This window comes from Giraffa tippelskirchi, chromosome 5 (genome assembly GCF_054371585.1).
Source record: "Giraffa tippelskirchi isolate mGirTip1 chromosome 5, T2T-mGirTip1v1.2.pri, whole genome shotgun sequence".
Classification (NCBI taxonomy): domain Eukaryota; kingdom Metazoa; phylum Chordata; class Mammalia; order Artiodactyla; family Giraffidae; genus Giraffa; species Giraffa tippelskirchi.
The window spans coordinates 29,495,485-29,517,027 of NC_137279.1; the positions used below are offsets into that span (position 1 = coordinate 29,495,485).

Genomic DNA, 21,543 nt, shown 5'->3' on the forward strand with positions numbered 1-21,543 from the left:
TGGGCTGACTCGCTCTGACCAACAGGAACAGCAGGGGTCATGATGAGACATCACCCTGAGATCAGCTTAAAGAGGATGATTCCATCCTGGGTGCCCACCCCCAACTGCTTCACTAAGAGAAGCCAGCTGCTGTGTCCTGAGGCTTCTTGGGAGGAGGCCCAGGTGATGGTCTGAGGCCCGCTGATGACTACATGGTGAGCTGGAAGCCGGAGCCCTTCTCACCTCCCCATCCACCCTTCAGATGTGACCACAGCCTGGCTGGCAGCTGAATGGCCACGTGATGAGGGCCCAAGCCGTGACTCCAGGTGAGCCACGCCCAGATTCCAGCCCCTGGAGCTGCGAGGCAAGACGTGTCTGCTGTGAAAGGCCTTCGGGTGTGGCCCTTCGTCCCTACAGCTCGAGCAGACTACATGGCAGGCGCTGCAGATCTAACCAGGCCCCTGCCTCTGATTTTCCACGTGGCAGCTTTACAGCACCTGAACAAGAGAGAGACCCTTTAGGACTCGCTCCATTGTCCTTCAAAAATGGTGCCTCAGAACTTGTCCTTTTCTTCTAGGTTGTTAATTTTATTGACATAGAGTTGCTAGTAGTAGTAGTAGTTTATTATGATCCTTTGCATTTTTGTGGTGTCAGTTGTAACTTTTTTTCATTTCTAATTTTATTGGTTTGAGTCTTTTCCTAAATGCCCATCAAGAGCTGAATGAATGGTTAAAGAAGATGTGGTATATATACAATGGAATATTACTCAGCCATCGAAAAGAATGAAATAATATGATTTGCAGCAACATGGAAGGACCTGGAGATCATCACACTAAGTGAAGTCAGTCAGTCAGAGAAAGCCAAATACCATATGACATCCCTTATATGTGGAATCTAAAAAGATGATACGAATGAATTTATTTACAAAACAGAAACAGACTCACAGACACAGAAAACAAACTTATGGTTACCATTTTGGATAGGTGGGGGGATAAACTAGGTGTTTGGGATTAGCATATACACACTACTATATATAAAATAGATAATCAACAAGGACCTGCTTTAGAGCACAGAAAACCCTACTCAATATTCTGTAATAACCTATAATGGAAAAGAATGTATGTATATGTGTAACTGAATCACTTTGCTGTGCACCTGAAATTAACACAACATTGTAAATCAACTCTATTCCAATATAAAATAAAAATTAAATATAAAAAATTGGGCTTCAGACCCTGGCAGCTTCCCCCCACACTGTAAACATGTGCAGTCTTCCCTGTGTGGTTCCAAGTTAATGTCCAGTCCTTGACCGCACCACGGGGACAGACAGGGGTATGTGGGGAACGACCGAGACATCATTTGTGATAGTATTTTTTAAATCTGAAAAATGTCAATAATTGAAAAATTCTTAAATGGGAAAACCTCATTAGAGATCGTTTGAAGGAATTCGGTCAGTCGGACGACAGGTCACTGAGCAGCACTGAGAAGGTCAAGGCCATGCTCTTCAGGCTCGGGGAAAAGGGAGCAACACTCCCTGGGGGAGGGCAGAATGGTGTGTGTGGCTGCATCTGTTTTGCAGAAAAAGTCTATTTCTGGGTGTTTCCAGATGCACTTTTGCCTAGAGAACATCTGGAAGATTCGGACCCAGCAGTGACTGTAGCCCATTTGGAGAAGCACCTGGATTGGCCGGGGTGGGTCCTTCCCAGGGGGCTCAGCAATAAAGAATCCACCTGCCAGTGCAGGAGACACAGGAGACGCGGGTTTGATCTCTGGGTGGGGAAGGAAATGGCAACCCACTCCAGCATATTTCCACTCCAGGAAGTCCCATGGACAGAAGAGCCTGATGGGTTACAGTCCATGGGGTTGCAAAGATTCAGCTATGACTGAGCACACACATCATCACATCACATCTGGGGGGGGGGGGATGTGAGGAGGGGTCTTCCTCTGCCATTTTACAATGTCCATCACTTCAATGCTTCCCTCAGTGGCCTGTTACCTTTGGAGCAAAGCCAAAAGAATAAAAGCAAAAGGAACAGAACACACGACGAGGCCATCACTCTCCTACCCCAGCCGATGGAGCCTCTTGGGCTTGCCCAGCTGTGACCAGAGGCTGGTTCTGGGGATGTCTCTGGTCTGCCCACCTCTGCTGCTTCTAATGGTTTCAGGGCCATGGCCCCCACCACGCATATGCATCATCCAGAAGGGGACACGTTGGGGCCCTGAGGTTTCCAAGTCCAGGAGGAGAGGGGACAGCTCTGCCAGAAAGCCTGTCTGTGGTTCCTCTGGAGGTGGGTGGGGCTCCTGGCTGCCCCAGCCCCCTCCACTGCTGTCCTCCCCTCTGGCTGCCTCCTCCTCTCCCTTCCCCTCTCCCCTCTGGCATCCTGGGCCGAGACCCCTGTGTCTCAGCACATCCAGGCGCTCTCTCTCACCCTCCTCTGTCCAGGATGGAGGTAACTCTCACCTGCCCTGTAGTGAGGTGAATCTGCCAGCAGGCTGTGAGGGCCGAGTCGCTGATGGCTTAGGCCCCAGCGACCTTGCCCGCAGAGCAACGCTCCTGCTCCCTTCTATGGAGGGATGGACAGGACGGCCCCTACTATTGGCTGAATGTGTCCCCCCAGTTCCTATGTGGAAGCTCTGACTCCTAGTGCAATGGTATTTGGAAGCGGAGCCTTTGAGGGCAATTAGGGTGGGGTAAGGTCAAGAGGGTGGGGACTCAGGATGGATTAGCGCAGTTAGAAGAATAGAAAGAGACCCCAGAGTCAGCCCTCTCGGCCCCATGGGGACACAGCAGGAGCCCGGGAAGCTGGACTCAACTGGATCTTGGACGTCCAACTCCAGGCTGTGAGGAGTAGGTGTCTGCTGTGGGAGCTGTCCAGCCTTGGGTATTCAGTCATGGCCGGTGAGCTGTGAAGGCAGCACCGCCCCCTACCCTGCCCAGGTGGCAGTGCTAGGTCTCTGGACCACCCTGGTCTATGCCAGGAAGGCCAGCAAACCCATGTCCACACTCCTGAGATGTGGGCTTGGGCCACTCAGCGTTCCAGATGGCCAACAAGTACCTGACACTTCCATCAGGAAAGGTTGCGTTCCAGGCCTGCTGAGATCCATGGGTCCCTTGAAGAGCCCTGGATCTGCTGCGGGGGAGGGGGGGCCCTGTCCTGCTGGATCCAGAACATGGGTCCCCAAAACCTCAGTCTTGGGGTTCCAGCCACACGTGTCCCAGGTGAGGGTCCACCTCTCCGTGTCTCCTGCCAGGTGGGGACTGGTCCCCTCCTGCTGGCCACAGAGGTACATGTCCTCTGAGGCTGTGATCGGTCTCAGGGCAATAGCAGTCTAGACACTTATAAGGCTCGACGGACCAGCTGGTCACAGTGCAACCCCAGGTTCACTGCCTGCCAGCCACAGGTCTCCACCATGCTCAGGAGTAAATGTGGAGATAATGCAGCCAGATAGCAAAACCCTCCACCCAACACTCCCACCTACATGAAGAGGCCAGTTGTTACTTTGGAATGACATGATCAGGGACCTGTCACAGCAGCAAACAGGAGGTGACAATGGGGTTGAGTAGGGAGATGATTAGAAAGGGGAGTGAGATCAGGGGCCAGGGCTGGAGTGCAGGGGTGAGGGACTAGGGTGTAGGAGGCCAGCAGCCAGAGAGGTTCTCCCCTGCCACCTCCTGGACCTGCAATTAGAGGTGGCTGAAGTTCCAGGCTCTTGCCTATCTTCCAGGTGAGGACCCCAGACTACCTGGCCCCCTGAAGCCCCCAGAGAAATGCTGGTGGTGCTGAGCTGGGAGCAGCAGCAGGAGACTGTGGTCACATAGGGCGCCTCTGTGGGGAATCTGACCATGCTGACCCCCACTGAAGAGTCTGGAGGCTGGTTCTGATCCTCAGGGAGCCTGCTGCTGGCTCTGCCCCGAGGAGGGGCTCTGGAGACCCCACCTAGAAGGGGGAGGGGAGCTTCCCCAGGTGAAGTCTGAGGTCCCTCCATATTCTCCCAGAGAATAAGGTCCTCAGAGCATATCAGCTCAGTGCCAGTTCCTTCTTACTGCTCCACCAATATTGGCTTTCATTAGTGTCATGTGACTGACACCAAGTCCAGTTTAATGAGCCAGCCTCATGGGAGTCTGAGAGAGGAGTGACCTTGGGTGTTGTTCCTTTTCCAGCTGGCTTGAAGAGAACAACAGAGCAGGCAGGACTCCCGGGTGCCATGCTGAAGCTCAAAGGCCACCAAGAAAGGAAGTGGACAGCAAGACCGGATGCACAGCTCAACCACTAAGAAAGGGAAGGTGGGTGGAAGGGCAGGAGGGAGGGGAGGAGGGAAGATAATTAAGCAGGAGACTGGGTGGATGAATGGATGAAGTTGGTGAATGAGTGGGTGGATGGGTGAAAGGGTTGGTGAGTAGATGGATGGTGGATGGAGTAGATGAATGGATAGATGGATGGAAGAGTGGATGGTGAATTGGATGAATGGGTGGGTGGATGGATAGGTGAGTGGGTAGATGGATGGATAAATGGATGAATGGATAGGTGGGTGGGTGAATGGATGGATGGGTGGGTGGATGAATAAATGGATGGATGGATGGTGGGTGGAAAAATGGATGGGTGGATAGGTGATACAAGTTCCATCTAAGAGATTTAAAGGGACTAGTCTCCCAGGAAGAGTGCCTGGTCTCTGGGCTCCTCTGGGAATGCCTGGGACAGAGCGGTGGAAGAGAAGTCATCCTTGGGCAGGGGGCTGGACTCCCACAAGCTCCCTCCAACACGTCCACCATTCTCTTTCTCTCATAAGCAGTGACTGTCTTGCCATCTACAGAGTCTTCCTGTTCCTTCGGGCTGGCAGCTGACCCTGGTCCAGACCTTCAGCAAGCAAGGTCTGGCCACCAGATGTCAGCCAGCTCTAATGAGCTCAGTCTGCTGGTCACTAATTGGCTAAGGCTCTGGGCACTGGTGACAGAAGGAACGAGGGATGACAGGACAGACAGGGGCCCTGGCCCAGGGCTCAGCTGGCCTCGGCTCAGTAGCCAGGGCAATGAGCAGCAGGGTGCCCAGCAGATCCAGGGCTAGCCATTCCCAAGGTTAATTGCCTGGCAACTGCCCAAGGCTGCCCAGTTGCTGTCTAACTCCCATCGAGGACATGGGCCATGTGGGGGCTGGAGGGGTATGCTGCTGGGTGTGACCACTGGGGCAGAAACCAGAGCAAGCTTTCCTTCACAGGGCGGAAGTGTGCCCTGCAGAGTCACCATGGTGTGAGTCTTGCCTCGTGGAGGGAGACGGAGTCATGGCTGGTTCTCCCGTAAACTCAGTCAAGTGATTTACGATGCATGGCTAGCACAGGTTGGGGACAGGGTGGCCCTGGACAGGGGCTTCTGACTGGAGCTGGAAGAGGGGAACCATCTGGGATTAATATCAAACACACCCCCACAGTGACTGCTCAGAACATCACAACCACCGAAGGGGCCGAGATAGCTGCGTCCATCCACGAGGACATGTGCACCGAGATACCCATGGCCCCTCCCCGACGTCCAGTCCAGGTGGCTGGAGGGATGGGCAGCAGACAGGGAGGACAAAGGAGGGCTGGATGGAGGCTTCTGGGCACCTAAGCAGCACGAGTTGGAATTTCTGCCCGGAGGGGAGCTTGAAACTAGCAGAGCATCACGTAGCTCATAAACACACTGGTTTTCTCAGTGACCACATGGTGTCATCCCCCAGAGAGTAGCCTGCTTCTTGGCGGTGGGGTCTTCCTGCCTCTCTCCAGGTGATGGACAATCTGTCAGCAGGTCAGACACTTTCAACGGTGGAGACAGAAGCCTTCCTAGAGCCTGGGACCGCTGCAACAGCACACCCAGGAGTGCAACAGGGGAGCTGAGTTCCTGCTGTGGTCCTTTCAGCCACGTGCACAGAGAGGAGTACTGCAGGGGTCCACTCTGCAAGGCATGTGGCCCCCAGTGGTCATGGCCATCCTGGGTGGTCGGGAGTGAGAGGGTCTCAGACCTAGGGCGGAGGGCTGTCCAATTCTCAGGCTCAGCGAAGGGAGTGAAAATATTTAGGAAGCGGGGTCCTGGATCTCCTTAGACAGCTTCGCTTGGAGACACGGCCTTGACGGCTGACCCAGCCTTCACAGCTCTCTCCTTGAGGGTCTGAGCTTGTCCAGGATGGGCAGGGGTGATGGAGGGATGGAGCACTGCCCACTACAGGTCTGGCACTGGTGGGAGGGCCTGGACCTGCCAGGCAAGCCATTGTGCACACTGGGCCTTTGGAGATGGTGGGGGCAGTGCGGTGTGTGTCTGTGGACCTGAACCAGGGCAGGGCGCTGGCCTGGGCATTGCTATGTATCGTGCTGTGTTATGTGACCTGAGAACACCGTCACCCAGCTGGTCAGCCCAAGCTCTCATGAGCATTTGTCCTCCCTGGCTCTGTTCCCCCGCAAATGCCCACACCCCAGCCAGCCTTGGGCCCCCAGGACACAGCTCAGCCTTGGCATTTGACCTCTGCACCCATCATGCTTATATCACTACCCGTGTGGGCTGCTTTAAGGGCCAAAATCTAGAAACCTTGAGGTCACACTCCTGATTCAGCATGGAGCATTTGGCAACAATGGAAAAGTTCTAGCAAAGCCTGAGAATCTGAGTGCACAGGGCTTTGTGATGCAAGCAGGCTGGAATCCCCAAGACACCGCATTCTCTGACCATCCCCAGCCCAGCAGCCTCCAGGCACACAGGCTCCCTCAACATCAGAGCCTGCATCTTTGAGGTCCCCACAGGTCTGGGCTGTGTGGCTGGGCTTGGGGCATCACCTACCATCAACTCTGCGTCCATGTGACTTCCGTCCTCAGGAGAGAATCTCAGTGACACTAAGTCTCTATTGACCCCTCCCAGGCTCAGCACTGGGGCGCCCACAAAGCTGGTCTACACAACATGTCTACAGCATGCACCCACACTGTGCATCAACACTACATGACTAACACCTATTTCCTTTTTGTTGGTTGTGGGGGGGGGGGCTTCCCTTGTGGCTCAGCTGGTAAAGAATCCACCTGCAATGTGAGGGGCCTGGGTTCAATCTCTGGGTTGGGAAGATCCCCTGGAGAAGGGAAAGGCTACCCACTCCTGTATTCTGGCCTGAAGAATTCCACGGACTGTATAGTCCATGGGGTCGCAAAGAGTCGGACATGAATGAGCAACTTTCACTTTCACTTCACTTAGAAGGGTCAGCGGGACACACAGACAGGGCCACCCATGGAGGTGGGGGTCTGGAAGGGCGGTGGTCCCCTGGGAGAGCATTCTGGAGCTTGCGGGGTGCGGGGGGCAGGCGAGGGAGAGGGGCGGTGACTGTGGAAGTGACAGAATGTCAAGTCAGCATCCTGTTCACCAAGACTGGCTGCACCCTCATCAAGAAAAAAGTCAACCCTGGGTCCCGGGTCTGTGCTCCCTTCCAGATTTTTCTAGCTGGAACCAGCCCAGGGTGTGAGCGTGGGGCTATGGGAGCAGGTGGGCCCCATCCAGCCCCTCATGGGCTTGGCTAAACCTGCGGCCTTGCCAGCCTCGGTGACCTGGTCACTTCTGTCCATGCTTCAGTGGGCTTGGCCAACTGTGTCACAGACCAGAAACAGAGATGTCCCAGGCTTTGATCAGGGCTGCCCTGCCATGAAACCTCAGACATCTGTCTTCACAGGTCATTGGGTTTCCAACATCTCGACCACTGCATATTGTTTGTGACAGTGCTTCTGGGGGTGCAGAGGGCAAGGAGGGGCCCTGACATCAAACCAGAGCAAGGACACATGTGGCTGGAGAGAGAGCTATTAGGCCCAGAGGCCTCTGCTTAGCAGCTACCCTGTGAGACAGGGTCAGAGCTCACGGGGCAAAGAAAAGAGAAATCTCCAAGAGCTTCCTGGAAGAGTCTGCATTCCAAAAGTACATTCTGGGTGCCTGTGGTATTGGAGCCTTGGGCATTGTCCCTCCCACCTGGACCTGTGCCAGGTGCTTGGTCATCCCCTTTAGCAAAGAGAAGTGTGTTTGTCACCCTCCATACAGCAGCTCCCTGCAGACAGAGGGCCAGAGACGCTAGTTTTATGGGCTGGCCCGGCCTGGGCTGCTCCACTGGCTCTAAGGCCAGCAGGTCCCAGACCCGCAGGAATGGCTGACCTTCCTGTCTGGAATCTCACCAGTTGGGGCGGGGTGAGGGGTGTGCAGAGACTCTGGGTCCCCACCCCTGAAGGCCCTCTCATGTTGGCCAAGGACAATCGTTGCCTTGGCTGGATTGTTACATACGGGCTGTCATCCCTGAAAAGGCCTCAGCAGCCAGGCTTCCTGAGAGGAGAGCAGCTCTGCGAGGTGGGGATGGAGAGTTCTTGGGGACCGGCCATCTGCTAGCCCTGCCTGGGAGACACCCCAAGACCGTGGAATTCTGCGCCTTGAAACTTCCAGAGGAGCCTCATATGTCACAAAGTGGCCTGAGGGGCTTCCGGCTTATTTGGGGGGAGCACAGACGAGGATGCTGCAGGCATGTTTAACCCGCACGTGTTAGACTGCCCAGCAGTGATTTTCGACAATGGGTCTGGGCTTTGCAAGGCAGGACTGTCTGGAGAGATTGGCCCCCGCCATGTTGTCAGCTCCGTCGTGGGGCACCCCAAGTTCAAGATGCCTTCGACGGGGGCCAACCAGAAGAAGTACTTTGTGGGGGAAGAGGCCCTGCACAGGCATGAGGTCCTTTACCTGCACTACCCCATCGAGCGCGGCCTGATCACAGGCTGGGACGACATGGAGAAACTCTGGAAGCACCTGTTCGAGTGGGAGCTGGGAGTCAAGGCCAATGACCAGCCAGTGCTCATGACAGAGCCCTCGCTGAACCCCAGGGAGACCCGGGAGAAGATGGCCGAGGTGATGTTCGAGAGCTTCAGCGTGCCCGCCTTCTACCTGTCGGACCAGGCCGTGCTGGCCCTCTACGCCTCGGCCTGCGTCACGGGCCTGGTGGTGGACAGCGGGGACAGGGTCACCTGCACCGTCCCTATCTTTGAGGGCTACTCCCTGCCCCACGCTGTCACCAAGCTCTATGTGGCGGGGAGGGACATCACGGAGCACCTCACCCGGCTGCTGCTGGCCAGCGGGAGGACCTTCCCGTGTGTGCTGGACAAAGCCCTGGTGGATGATATCAAGGAGAAGCTGTGTTATGTGGCCCTGGAGCCGGAGAAAGAGCTGGGTCGGAGGCCGGAGGAGGTCCTCCGTGAGTACAAGCTGCCCGACGGCAACATTGTTCCCATCGGGGACCAGCTGTACCAGGCGCCTGAGGCCCTGTTCTCGCCTGAGCAGCTGGGCATCCAGAACCCGGGCCTGTCCAAGATGGTCTCCTGCAGCATCACCAAGTGTGACGCTGACATCCAAAAGACCCTCTACGGGGAGATCGTGCTGTCCGGTGGCACCACGCTCTTCCAGGGGCTGGATGACCGGCTTCTGAGGGAGCTGGAGCAGCTGGCCTCCAAGGGGACCCCCATCAAGATCACGGCGCCGCCCGACCGCTGGTTCTCCACATGGATCGGTGCCTCCATCGTCACCTCCCTGAGCAGCTTCAAGCAGATGTGGGTCACCTCTGTGGACTTCAAGGAGTTTGGGACATCCGTGGTTCAGAGAAGATGCTTCTGAGGGGCCCCGAGCCTAGGGCAATCCTATAGGTGGGACGTGAGTTCACCATGTGGCATCTTCAGGATGTTCAATAAAAGGCAAGACGGTGCAGTGTTTGGCCATGTCAGGCTCGGTTCATTCTCAGGGCACCAGAAAAATTTCTGACCCTGGTGGGGAATCTCTTTTCAGTGGTTCCATCCCCTGGCCCCCTTTCTCCCGAGAAAGCCCTGGGTTATGAGTTGAGTGTCTTTACGTAGAGTTTGTACCCAAAGCAAGGGCTCAGGCCTCCTGCCCAGAACTTGGAATCTGCATTTTAAACATGTGTCTTAGGGTCTGTTGAGCCTGGGAGTGGAAACAAGCAGGAATGCTATGCTGTTCTGAGGTCACGAAATCCTCCTCTGAGATAGCACCACAGGGTTTACACTCTGCCTAAACCCGGGGCGGGCAGCCGAGTGAGGTGGAAACCCTTGCCTGGGTGGAAGGATTCAGGAAGGAGCAGAAATTGCCATCGGTTTACGGCTCTGTGAGGGTCCTCCCCCCCAGTGACAGTTTAAGAATCACTGGTTGATTACTGTGATGTTTCTGTTTGTTTTTGCTTTCAGTGATGCTTATAGCATTGTTTGGTGGTAAATACTAGAGACAGGGTTAATGATCATCAATAAAATCTCATTTGAATAAATTATGCATAAAAGGAATTTTTTCCACATCGATGGTGTGGAACTCTCTCAAAATATTATTGGGAGAGAAGTAGAAAATAATAGAGATATCTTTATAAAGTGAATTCCCCGTTTTGATAAAGAAAGCCATAACACTTTACCATGTATGCCTGACCAGGTTGGTATGTACAGGCATAAGTGAATATGTGTTTTATGGGTTATAAGCACATGGAGAAAGAAACGAAGGGCAGACACCATATGTTGGTGGGGGAAGGAAGGAATGAGAGGTAGTAGAGAGGGAGAGGAAATCTTTCCTTTCGGAAATTTTACTAAAGAAATTCTGCTTGAATGAAATAAACCCATTATCTAAACTGTGTGTGTTTGTATATTTAATGTTTGCCTGGTATATCTTTTTCCATCCGTTTACCTTCAAATTACCTAGGTCATATTTGAAATGTGCATACAGTGAATCAGAAGATCGCATATAGGTGGACTGGGTCTGACTCTTTGTGACCCCGTAGACTTTAGCCCACCAGGCTCCTCTGTCCATGGAATTCTCCAGGCAAGAATACTGGAGTATCCATTCCCTTCTTCAGGGGATCTTCCCGACCCAGGGATAGAACCCAGGCCTCCCACATTGCAGGCAGATTCTTTATCGCCTGAGTCACCAGGGAAGCCCACTTTTAAAAATCCACCAACATCTGTTTTGTATTTTTTTAACAATAATTGGTATATGTAGATGTTATATGTAGATGGTTTACATTTAAGTCCATCTTAAGTCTGCTGTTTCATCGTTTTGTTTTCCCTTTATTTTTTTCTTACCTTTGAAACCATGTCCCATAGGGTTAAAGGAAACATGACTGGCAGAAATTCTCGAGCTTGTCTTAGAGCTTGTTAAAAACCCCTCTGCTTGCAGCCTGCCTTAACTTAATTATTCTGTTGCAAATTGCATACCCTCCAGGCTTCAGGTAGCCCAAACTATATTTGCCCTAGTTGTTTGCCAGGAGCTTTGAGTCAGCTGTGTCTAATTCAAGGTTGAGCCAGCCAAGACTAGTTGGGACCACTGACCCTAAAACTGGACCTGAGTAGGTGTCCTACAAAGGACTTTTTGACATCAGAGGGCCAACACCTCCCCCTCATATCCTGCTAAGCACTGATAGTTTTGAATATGCATCCCATGAGGAAACAGGTAACTCAGATACACCTGTACAGAGCTCTGGTTACAACTTTTGCAGGCACCTTTCCTCACACTTAAGACCACCCCACTTCTTTATCCCATAAATATCTCAAGCCCCTGGCCTTTGTATGGGGAGGAATCTGAGACTGGTTCTCCCATCTCCTCACTTGGCTGCCTTGTGAATAAACCCTTTCTTGGTTGCAAACTTCAGCATCTCTGCATTTGACTTGCTGTGAATTGGGCAAATGATCCTGCTTCAGTAACTCCTTCTTGCAAGTTACTTGAACGTTTTGGGGGGACTCCATCTTGATTTATTCCATATTTATTTATGGCTTTGTATTGATTTCTTGGTGGTTGCTCTGAGTAAACACCACCACCCCCTGGCATTACATTTTACCTCTTGGAGTAAAGTGTATTCAGGTCTACTTACCCACCCAACTTTTTAAATAGAATTGTGTTTTTGTCAACCATCAAATGATTCCAGAAACTCAAGAGAATAGTCTAATATGATTACTGCTCTTTTTACCCAATCCCACGTTTGTTTTACACTTTCTGGAGTTCCTAGCCATTCTTAGCAGGAACTTCCCTAGCAGTTCTTTTACGGTAGATTTGCTAGAAACAAATTCTCTTAGTTTGCCAACATTTGAGAGTGTCTCTACTTCCCCATCACCCCTAAAGGATATTTTCGCTGGATATAGAATTCACAGTTAGCCATTTTCTTTCAGCACTTGAAAAATATGGTGCTGGTTCATTCTCCGTCACCTCTGTGGGTTTCAGATCAGAAATCTTATTATTTGATTGGTGTTTCCTTTCAGGTAATGCATCATTTTTCTCTGGCTGCTTTCAAGAGTTTTTTCATTATCTTTAGTTTTCAGGAGTTTAGTTGTGGTGTGTTTTGGCATGGATTTCTTTGGATTTATCCTGTTGCTGTTGCTCAGTCATTAAGTCCTGTCTAACTCTTTGTGAGCCCGTGGACTACAGCATGCCAGTCTTCCCTGTCCTTCATCATCTCCTGGAGTTTGCTCAAACTCATGTCCATTGAGTCAGTGATGCTATCTAATTATCTCATCCTCTGTTACCCCCTTCTCCTCCTGCCCTTAATTTTTCCCAGCATCAGGGTCTTTTCCAATAAGCCAGCTCTTTGAATCAGGTGGCCAAAGTATTGGAACTTCAGCATCAGTCCTTCCAACAAATATTCATGGTTGATTTCCTTTAGGATTCACTGGTTTGATCTCCTTGCTGTCCAAGGAACTCTCAAGAGTCTTCTCCAGCACCACAGTTCAAAAGCATCAATTCTTCAGTGCTCAGTCTTCTTCATGGATTTATCATTTTGGGGATTTATCCAGCTTCTTGAACCTGCAGCCATGTCTTTTGTCAAACTTGGGAAAGTTTGTGCTATAATTTCTTCAAATATTTTTTTAGTCCAATCTATTTTCTCTCCTTCTGGGTCTCAATTTTTTTTCTGTCCATAGGCCCCCTTCCTTCATCATTTTCAAGTTTACTTTCTGTGTTTTCAGATTGAATAAATTCTCTTCACCCATTCTGAAAGTTTCTGATTCTGTCCTCTGCCATCACACTATTTTTGAGCCTTTCCAGCACATTTTTTATTTGAGTTGTGTTTTACAGTTTGATAATTTCCACTTGGTTCTTGTCTTATAACTTCTAATTCTTTACTGAGAGTTTCCAGTTTTGTATTTGTCTCAAGGGAATTTGTCATTGCCTGCTGAAATGTTTTTTTATGATGGAGGCTTTAAAACCTTTACCCAGATAACTCCAACATCTGGTCCATCTCTATCTGCTCCGACAATCACATCTGCTGATTGTCTTTTCTCATTCACATTATGATTTTCCTGGTTCTCAGTATGATGAGTGATTTTCTGTTTTACCCTGAACATTTTGATGAGCCTCTGGATCCTATATAATCTTTTTGCAGCATGCAGTCACTCCTGTGGAGGTGAAGTGTGAGGGCTGGGTGGGTAGGTGGGCCCCATGGATATCTCCCCATCAGTGTGATCACTACTCATGCACCCTTCTTGTGGACAGGTGGAGTGGAGGTTCAGCTTCCCTCTCAGCCCCACTAACCCTTCCTGGAGAAAGTGGGCTCTGACTAACACCTCCTCACTGCTCCTGAGTGGGAGGGGGGTAAATGCTCAGCTCTCTGCAGGGCCACAGTGATGCCAGTGGAGGGGGAGGCAGAGTGTCATCTAGCCCACCTCTGCAAACTTTCATCTTGTTCACTCTGAGTGGGGAGAGTCAGACCTCTGCAGGGCCCCACAGATATGGAGGTGGGAAACAGTGCTGACGAGACCCTGCTTACACACCTCCTCCAGTCTCATTGTTGCTGGGTAAGGTTGGGGCTCAAATCATGATGGCAATTATCATGATGATGATGGTGATGCTGCTGCTGGCGATGATTGTGATGGTGATGATGGTGGTGATATTGATCATGATGGGGGTGATGGTGCTGCTGCTGATGGTGATGGTGATGGTGATAGTGATAAAGCTGAAACTCCAATACTTTGGCCACCTGATGTGAAGAGCCGACTCATTGAAAAAGACCCTGATGCTGGGAAAGATTGAGAGCAGGAGGAGAAGGGGACGACAGAGGTTGAGATGATTAGATAGCATCATCAACTCAATGGACATGAATCTGAGCAAACTGGGAGACAGTGGAGGGCAGAGGAACCTGGTGCTCTGCAGTCCATGGGGTCACAAAGATTTGGACACCACTTAGCAGCTGGAAAACAACAACAATAAAGATGATGGTAGTGATGATGGTGATGGTGATGGTGGTGATGTTGATGATGATGACAATGGTGATGATGGTGGATATAATGGTGATGGCTGTAGGTTTCTGACCTCTAGGTCATCTTCTGCACTAAGTTTGATGTGCTGTTTGGGGTGTGGACAGGGAAAGTAACTCAAATCCCTGACAGAGTTTATATCAGAAGCTTTGAAACTGATGTGGCTTCTAATTCTGGCTTCCCTAAGCAGAGTGGGAGGTCCAGGGAAGTGTCCGATAGGCTAGGCTGCTGCTAACGAGGGAAGAGAAATAGAGCTTGGCCTCTGCTTTGTCTACATGAAAGACCAGGGTTTGGGAATGAGGTAGGCTAAGTCCTGGAGGAGGAGGAGGAGCCCTCTGGCTTTGGGGTCCTCAGACCTTGCCTGCCAGGAGGCCAAGGAATGAATCTGAGCCAGTTTCCCATTTCTGAGATATGGGCTCCCACTCCGCACATATTGCAGAGCCTCTTCTGACTGCTTCTCATCCTTTTGGTCCTGGGCAAGATCTTTCTGTGAAGCAATATTTAGATGCAAGATGAAATGAAATGCTGCAGGCAGGCGAGGAAGACGTGGAGAGCAGAGCCACTCATGCCAGAACATGACCCTGGCTCTGAGTAGACCGATCCACCAGTATCTCCAGTGGGGACAAGATGCTGTCAATTTCTCCATCACCCCGCCAAGGGCCTCTCCCCTGTCCCTGTGAGAGGTGACCACTCATGCCTCAGAGGCCAGTGATATGACTTTGAAGTCCAGGCCCCTCTGTGTCCTGAGGATGGACAATGCTCAGGGCCACCCCATCCTCTATGGTGGCCCCTACCATGATGCTCACTCTGCCACCTCCAAAGCCCAGCTCCCACTCTGGACAGCAGCCTTGGTTTCTGCAGGGAGCTTGGGAATTGATTCCATGAAAGATCCCATCGGTGACTGTGGGATACCCACAAACCACGTGATGTGGTGGGAACAAGACAGGAGCAGTGCTGCCTGTCAGATAACCCCCATCGGCCACCCCAAAGCATGCCCACCTCCTGAGACATTGTGGAGGAGATCTGAAGGCATCTCTGTCACCAGGGCTCCTGTGGCTCCAGACTTTGATTAAGAGTCAGGAATCCGGAGAGAATGGGGCCATTGTGAAGCAGGTGTTTGGGGGAACCTGGTGCATTAGGGGCCTTCATCCCTTGGCCAAACCCCAGGCCTCATTGTGGATGGTGTGGAGGCCATGATGGCCACTGTGCATATCCACCAAGACAATGGCCTGTCCCTCTGCATGATATGAGCCAGAGGGCGAGACACCCCTGGTATCTGGGTCCTGCAGGAGCAGGGACGCCCTCTGCAGGCTTGACTGAGGATGCACTTGGGCAAGACACTAAGCAGATGGTATCAGCCCCCAGAAGGGACTCAGGTTGATGCGTGTGACTATGTCCTTCCCAGGGGCCACCCCACCTGGAACAGAGGACCCCGAATTCACAGCCAGTCCCAATGGAGGGACCATGTGCAGCCAAGACTTCTACCGGACCTGCCAAGGAGCTGGACCAGGTGTGCAGACATGCCCGAGATGCTCAGCGCTGCCCTGGCTGCCCTACTCCATGGGGACTCTCTGCTCAGGTGTGGTCTACCCCTCAGCTGGGGGGGTCACCCTTGAGGAGCTCAGTGCAGCCCTGCACCCTAACATCACTTCTCCCAGGCAGGACTGGTCACCAATAGGCCCCCAAACTCACTCATTCATCCCACAGACCCACCAAGTTCCAGGTGGGCTCCATGTGCCTGGGGTCCTGCAGGACCCTGGGGTCACTGGGGTCCTGGGGCCATGCTTCTTTGTCCCCCAGGGATAGACGTGGCTGCTGAGGAGGGGACGGGGACTTGGGCAGTGGTGTGAATTCAGATTGAAACCCAGAGCCCGCCGTGCGCTATGAAAGACACCTCAGAGTACAGGTGACAGGGCCGGGGAAGGGCAAGGGGCTTGCACATCTGGCTCCATACAGACCCCCACCCTGACATGGGTGCAGGCCCAGAGCTGTGAGCAGTGGTGTCCACTATGTGCAGTGCCCGCCGCCTGCGTGAACTAGGTGCGTCCAGCTCTTGAGCACTTCAGAGTCGCCTGCGTTCAGAGGCCCTGGCTCAGCGCCCCTCCTGCCCCCTGACTCTGCCCTGAGGTTTGAAGACCGGCATGGGATCCTCTCCCCAGGGCCTTCAGGTAGAGGGGGCTGCCTGGGAGGGGTACCAGTCCTGGAGGAGGCAAGAAGACAGGAACAGGCTGAGCCTCCATGGGGTCCTTCCAGCACAGAGCTGGGTCCTGAGGCCCCACAGCCAATAGCTGAGTCGGGGGCCTCAGGGACACCTTCAAGCTCTGTGTCCACCCTGCAACCCCTATGTTCCCCCTACCCCTGCTCTTCCCTAGTGTGTGTGTGTGTGTGGGGGAGCTCCTCTGGCCTCAAGACAGTGGATCCCAGGCTCCCTGCCAGCACACGGAACTTGTAAATAGGTGAGGCACAACTGTGGACAGTTAGAATATCATAAAGCTTGCTCACATCCACGCGAAAGGGGATTTACGGGTGTTTAGAATTTAGCCTCATCCTCCAGGGACCTGACAAGAGAATCGGGGGGCTACTGGTGGAGATGACACCACTGGGAGGGAGCATGGGGGCCAACACACAAAGCCAGGACCCTCTGCCAGGGTGGCCTCATCCTGACACCACCCCCCATGCTGTTCTGACCCCCTCTGGAGACCCAGGAGTGGCTCCATTCTCTGTAGGGAGCCCAGCCACCCGGGGAACACCAGGGCCTGGGGTAGAGGAGGCTGATGGCCTAGACCCTCAAAAGGGACGTGCCTGACTCTCAGGCCACCAGGTCCCCTGGTGCCCCAGGTTGTGGGCACATGTGGTAGTACCTGGGTGGTGGCAGCCCGGGCCATGCAGCCCCAGTGCCCAGGCCCACAGGGATAGTGGTGGGGGGTACAGCAAGGGGCAAGAAGGGAGTGGACATGGTGCTGTGTGGGCTAAATGTGCTGCACAAAGCCTGGTGCTTCCAGGAGATGCCATCAATGCTGTGGTCCTCGGAAGAAGAGCCTGGGGTCCAGGCAGGAGCCGGGAGCTAGACAGTCTCACCGAGGCCTGGATCTGGCCTCATTTTCCTCCCTTGAGGGCCAGGTGCCAGAACAAAGAGGCTGTGTTCTGAGGAGTGTGTCTGCTGCTGACCATCTCTTCTGGGGCACGGGCCAGAGAAGGTGCCTGTCCCTGGGTGAAGAGGTGTGTTTGAAGCTGCAAAGAGGGGGAAGGGCACAATGGCCAGGGCTTGGGGTGGTGGCCCAGCAGGGACAGAGAGCCAGGCTCCCCTGCTCCCTACATCCTGCCTGCCCAACCTGAAGCAGGATATGGGGAGTAGGGCAAGGACAGCCTGCATGAGGCTCAGTCCTGCTCTTTCCATGGCTCCTAGAATGTTCATCTGAGCGGGAATGACAAGCTCTCAGTTGGCCTGGTTGGAATTCAATGGTGCTGAGCTGACTGGTGGGACCCCAGGTGGGGTGCCCCTGTCCCCACCAGGTCCTGGGAAAGGGTGATTCTGGTCACTGGGGGCTGGTGGAGAGGCAGGGGCTCTGCCGCAGGGACCTGGATCCCTAGAAGATGGTGGGGCTTGGTCCCCAGGACCTGGTGTGGTGTCAGCTCTCGTCCCACGAGGTAACCTCCAAAAGCTGCTCCTGGATTCCTGGATTGCTAGCCTGCTGTCAGGCTGGGTGGGGGTCAGAGTTGGCTTCAGCCTCATAGTGCCACTAAAAAAGAAAACCCCTGTGCCCCCACACCCAAGGGCAAACTGGAACCTCCCACCGAGCCCTCCCACAGACCCAGGAAGTGCTGTCACCCACCGAGCTGTGAGGTAGCACTGTCAGCACAGGTCAGTCCCCCCACCCCCACCCCTCAGCCCTCAGCCCGGGCCTCGGCTCTCGACTTTCTGGGGATGCCCAGAGCCAGCTTCATCATCCCGCTTTCCCGTGCATGCCAATCCACATGTCTGGGGCTCCGTCCCCCAGTGACAATGCCCCACACTGGGAACAATGCTCTTATTGTCACGGCTGGTCCTGGCTTGGAGCTCAGAAACGTTAGACGCCACGTCCCTGGTTATCATGCTCACAGGGAACAGGGCTGGGTTCCAGCTCGCAAGAAGACATAATAATTTTCTCCCATTATTCAAATCTCCTGTTTCCCTTGCCCCACCTTTGGCGCGGCAGCCAAAGGGAGAGGGCGGCTGGGCGGTAAGGGCCCAGGACCCCGGGACGCCTTCGCACGTGGGCAGCTGGGCCGCGTCGAGGTCCCTCGAGGGCCGCAGCCGGGTCGCTGGGCACTGCTCACGAGGGGCCTGGCTGGAGACTAGGACACCGGGCAGAGAGCAGAGTGTTTCCGGGATCGGCTCCCTCCCCACAGTTGTCTCTTGACCAGAGGCCCGCCGTGCTGGCAGGGCCAAGGATGACGCGGGACAGAGATGCAGTCAGAGGGTGGAGGCAACCCCACCACCCGCCGCCACCCGTGCCGGCCAACTCTGCTCAGAGGTGACTGTTCCTGGACTCTGGAGCTGGGGGCTCTGTCCACCGCTGCCAGCCTACCTCAAGGTTGAGGGCTGCCACGGGAGATCCCACCCCATGCCTGGCACGAAGGGAGCATTGGAGGCTGGTCCGCCCACCGCGGCCCCCGTTCGGGCCTCGCTGACAGGCGTCAGTGAGAGTAAGCGGATACCTCCCAGTTATGCAACCCGGGGTCGGCGAGGATGGGCTGCTCGGGCAGCCAAAACAAGCACTGTCGGGGCTCCAGAGTGTGAAATTGTTGGGCCCTGTTAAAGGGAGCCGGGGAGGTGGGCTGGGGGCTGGACACGGATCACAGCCTCCCTGTGACAGGCCTGTGCTGTGGGGTCTGGCTGAGGCCAGCCTGGCCCCAGGGCCACCCCAATGCCCTGGGGAAGATGGGGGTGGGGCTTCCAGTCTTCTCCCCTCCCCCTGCTAGACCGGGACATTTCACCCACAAACCTTGCCTGTGTGTTGGGGGAGTCGGATGGAGAGGTTTCTGCCTCCCTTTCTCTGTGCCCCAGGGACGCTTTGTGTCCAGTCTATTCACTTAACACTTGCTCGTCCAGCAGCAGCTCTGTGCTGGGTCAGGTGGGCCCTAGAGGTTCTGACAGGAGCCAGGGCAGCCCTGACCCCAGGTTCACAGCCTGGTTGTTGCTGGAAATCCACAGCAGAGGGTCTGGGTCACCTGTGAGTCGGGGAAGACAGGGACCCCGCCCTCCCTGAGGTGATGGAAAACTAGTAAAGGCCTGGAGCAGAGGGGACACCCCCCAAATGGGCCACTAAGTAGGGGGAATGCCCAGACACTGGGGGGAGTGGTCCGGGCTTCAACTGAGGATGGAGAGGAAGGCCAGGCAGGAGGGGCAGACAAGAGGAAGCACCCTTGTCCCAGGCCCTTAGTGTAGGGGGAGCTCCCACTTTCCGGCCAGTGTGTTTCCAAGCCTAAGATGGGCAGTAGGAGCTGCAGGACCGGGTGAGGCACTGCCCGAGCCTGGGGATGGAGGGGCAGCACCCTGCAGGGTCAGCAAGAAGAGGGGGAATGCTGGGGAACATGGGGCTCCTTGGGCGCTGCCTGCCTCCTGGCCCCCACCCCAGACTGGAGTCCTGCCAGCGGGCTAAGGTGGTCCCGGCCACAAGCACAGCCCCTGCCCTCCGCTCACGCGGGAGGCTGTCTGGGCCAGGAAGTGGGGCTTTATGAAGACAGATGAGGGAGGAAGGAGACACTACATTCCGCCGGAGAGGGCAGGTCTTTTATCTCACGGGGACTTGGAGAACGCTTCACATAAAACTCATCCATAGGAGCATCAATCAGAAAGTGGAAGGAAGACTCTATAAAGACCTGAAAATATTGGCTGCAGCCTGTGCATGTGGGGGGTAAGGCGCTTAACCAGAAAAACCTGTGAGTCCCTGAGAGGTTTGTTTCTAAGGCCCTGGGGAAGCTGAGAACAGCAAGCCCTTGACCCACGCCAGAGTTGCTCCGGGTCTGTGGGGATCGGGTGGGTGGCAGAGACTTTGGCCAATGTGGCTCCTGCCCTGCATTACTCCCGCCTCGTGTCAGTCCCCACCTGATGACCGGAGCTCGGCTGGGAGCCCTGGGGTGTAGCAGCAACTCCCCATCAGAGCCCCTGTCCTGGTGGGAGCCCTGGTGTCTCAGCTCCAAGCAGGCCCAAGGCTAATATGTCCCCACAATGTCTCCTCAGCCTCCGTGCTCAGAACCAAGTGCAGCCCTCCTCAGAGTGGGGGCAAGGGAGCCAAGCAACCTCTGTCTTCTTTTAGCAGAAAGAGGGGCACCCAGAACCCAGGACCCTCCCAGAACAACAACTGCGTGCAGGGAGCAGGAACGCACCCACACTCCCCAGCCGGTGCACCCAAGCCAGCCCTGCAGCCAGAGATGAGGCTCCTGGGCTGGGAGCGGTGGGCAGGTGGGCAGGTGGGCTGAGGTGACCATGGACCTGGGGAAGCCCTGGGAAAGACTGGGAGGAGGGGGTCCTCTTTGGATCCAGGCACAACCCTTGATAGAGAACCCTGGCCCTGGGTCCAGCCACCATAATAAAGCGGCCACCCCAGGCTCTCGGTCCAGGGCCTGGCCCATTCTCCCCATGTTACTCTGGTCAGCAGCTTGGGCATCCCTGGTGATATAACAATGCTGGCAGGTTCTGTGGACAACTTTTGAATTCTCCTGGAGGGGGCTTGTGGGCCTGGAACAGGGGATGTATTAATACCTCCCCAGGGTGGTTTCCAGGTCACTCTTTGTTTTTCCTTCCCAGCTGTTCAGACAGATGTTGGTGTGTGTCATGGAGGCTGCAGGGTTGGGAGTAGGGTGAGTGCCACTGGAAACCAACGGTTCTCACGGTTGCTAGAAAGAAGCACCAGTGATACATTTACCTGGTATCTCTGCCCTATGGGCTGGTCTCTCAGACACTGGGTCCCACATGGGTCCAGATGTGCTGGGACGGTGATTTGTAACAAGAGCAACATCTCAGTCAGTGGACTCTGAGCGAAGCCGATTGCCCTGCAGACTATGGTGGGCCTCACCTGATCAGTTGAAGGCCTGACTAGAACCAAGGCTGACTTCCCCCTGCAGGAAGTTCTGCCTGCAGATGGCCTTTGGGCTTGAGCTGCCCAGTTCTCTGGTCTCCTTCTCAACACACACCCTAACACACACCCTAACACAACCCTAACACACATACAAACACACCACCCTAACACACACACATACCCTAATGCACACACATACCCTAACACACACACACACACACACACCCTAACACACACAAAGACATACATACCCTAA

The 21,543-nt window shown here is 54.2% G+C and overlaps 1 protein-coding gene and 2 long non-coding RNA genes across 3 annotated transcripts; all 3 read left to right on the forward strand.

Annotated features, from left to right (window-relative positions):
- The first annotated feature begins 3,578 nt into the window (after nt 1–3,578).
- On the forward strand, nt 3,579–5,685 carry LOC145505715 (uncharacterized). Its single transcript, XR_014053230.1, has 3 exons — nt 3,579–3,705; nt 4,142–4,264; nt 5,403–5,685. It is a non-coding gene; the product is annotated as an uncharacterized LOC145505715 (long non-coding RNA).
- A 2,598-nt stretch (nt 5,686–8,283) lies between these two features.
- ACTRT2 (actin related protein T2) lies at nt 8,284–9,705 on the forward strand. The gene has a single exon (XM_081488462.1). The coding sequence runs from the start codon at nt 8,477–8,479 to the stop codon at nt 9,608–9,610; it is 1,134 nt and encodes a 377-aa protein (XP_081344588.1). The 5' UTR covers nt 8,284–8,476; the 3' UTR covers nt 9,611–9,705.
- Nucleotides 9,706–14,302: 4,597 nt separating this feature from the next.
- On the forward strand, nt 14,303–20,818 carry LOC145505716 (uncharacterized). Its single transcript, XR_014053231.1, has 5 exons — nt 14,303–14,527; nt 15,632–15,736; nt 16,027–16,132; nt 16,244–20,123; nt 20,526–20,818. It is a non-coding gene; the product is annotated as an uncharacterized LOC145505716 (long non-coding RNA).
- Nucleotides 20,819–21,543: the final 725 nt, after the last annotated feature.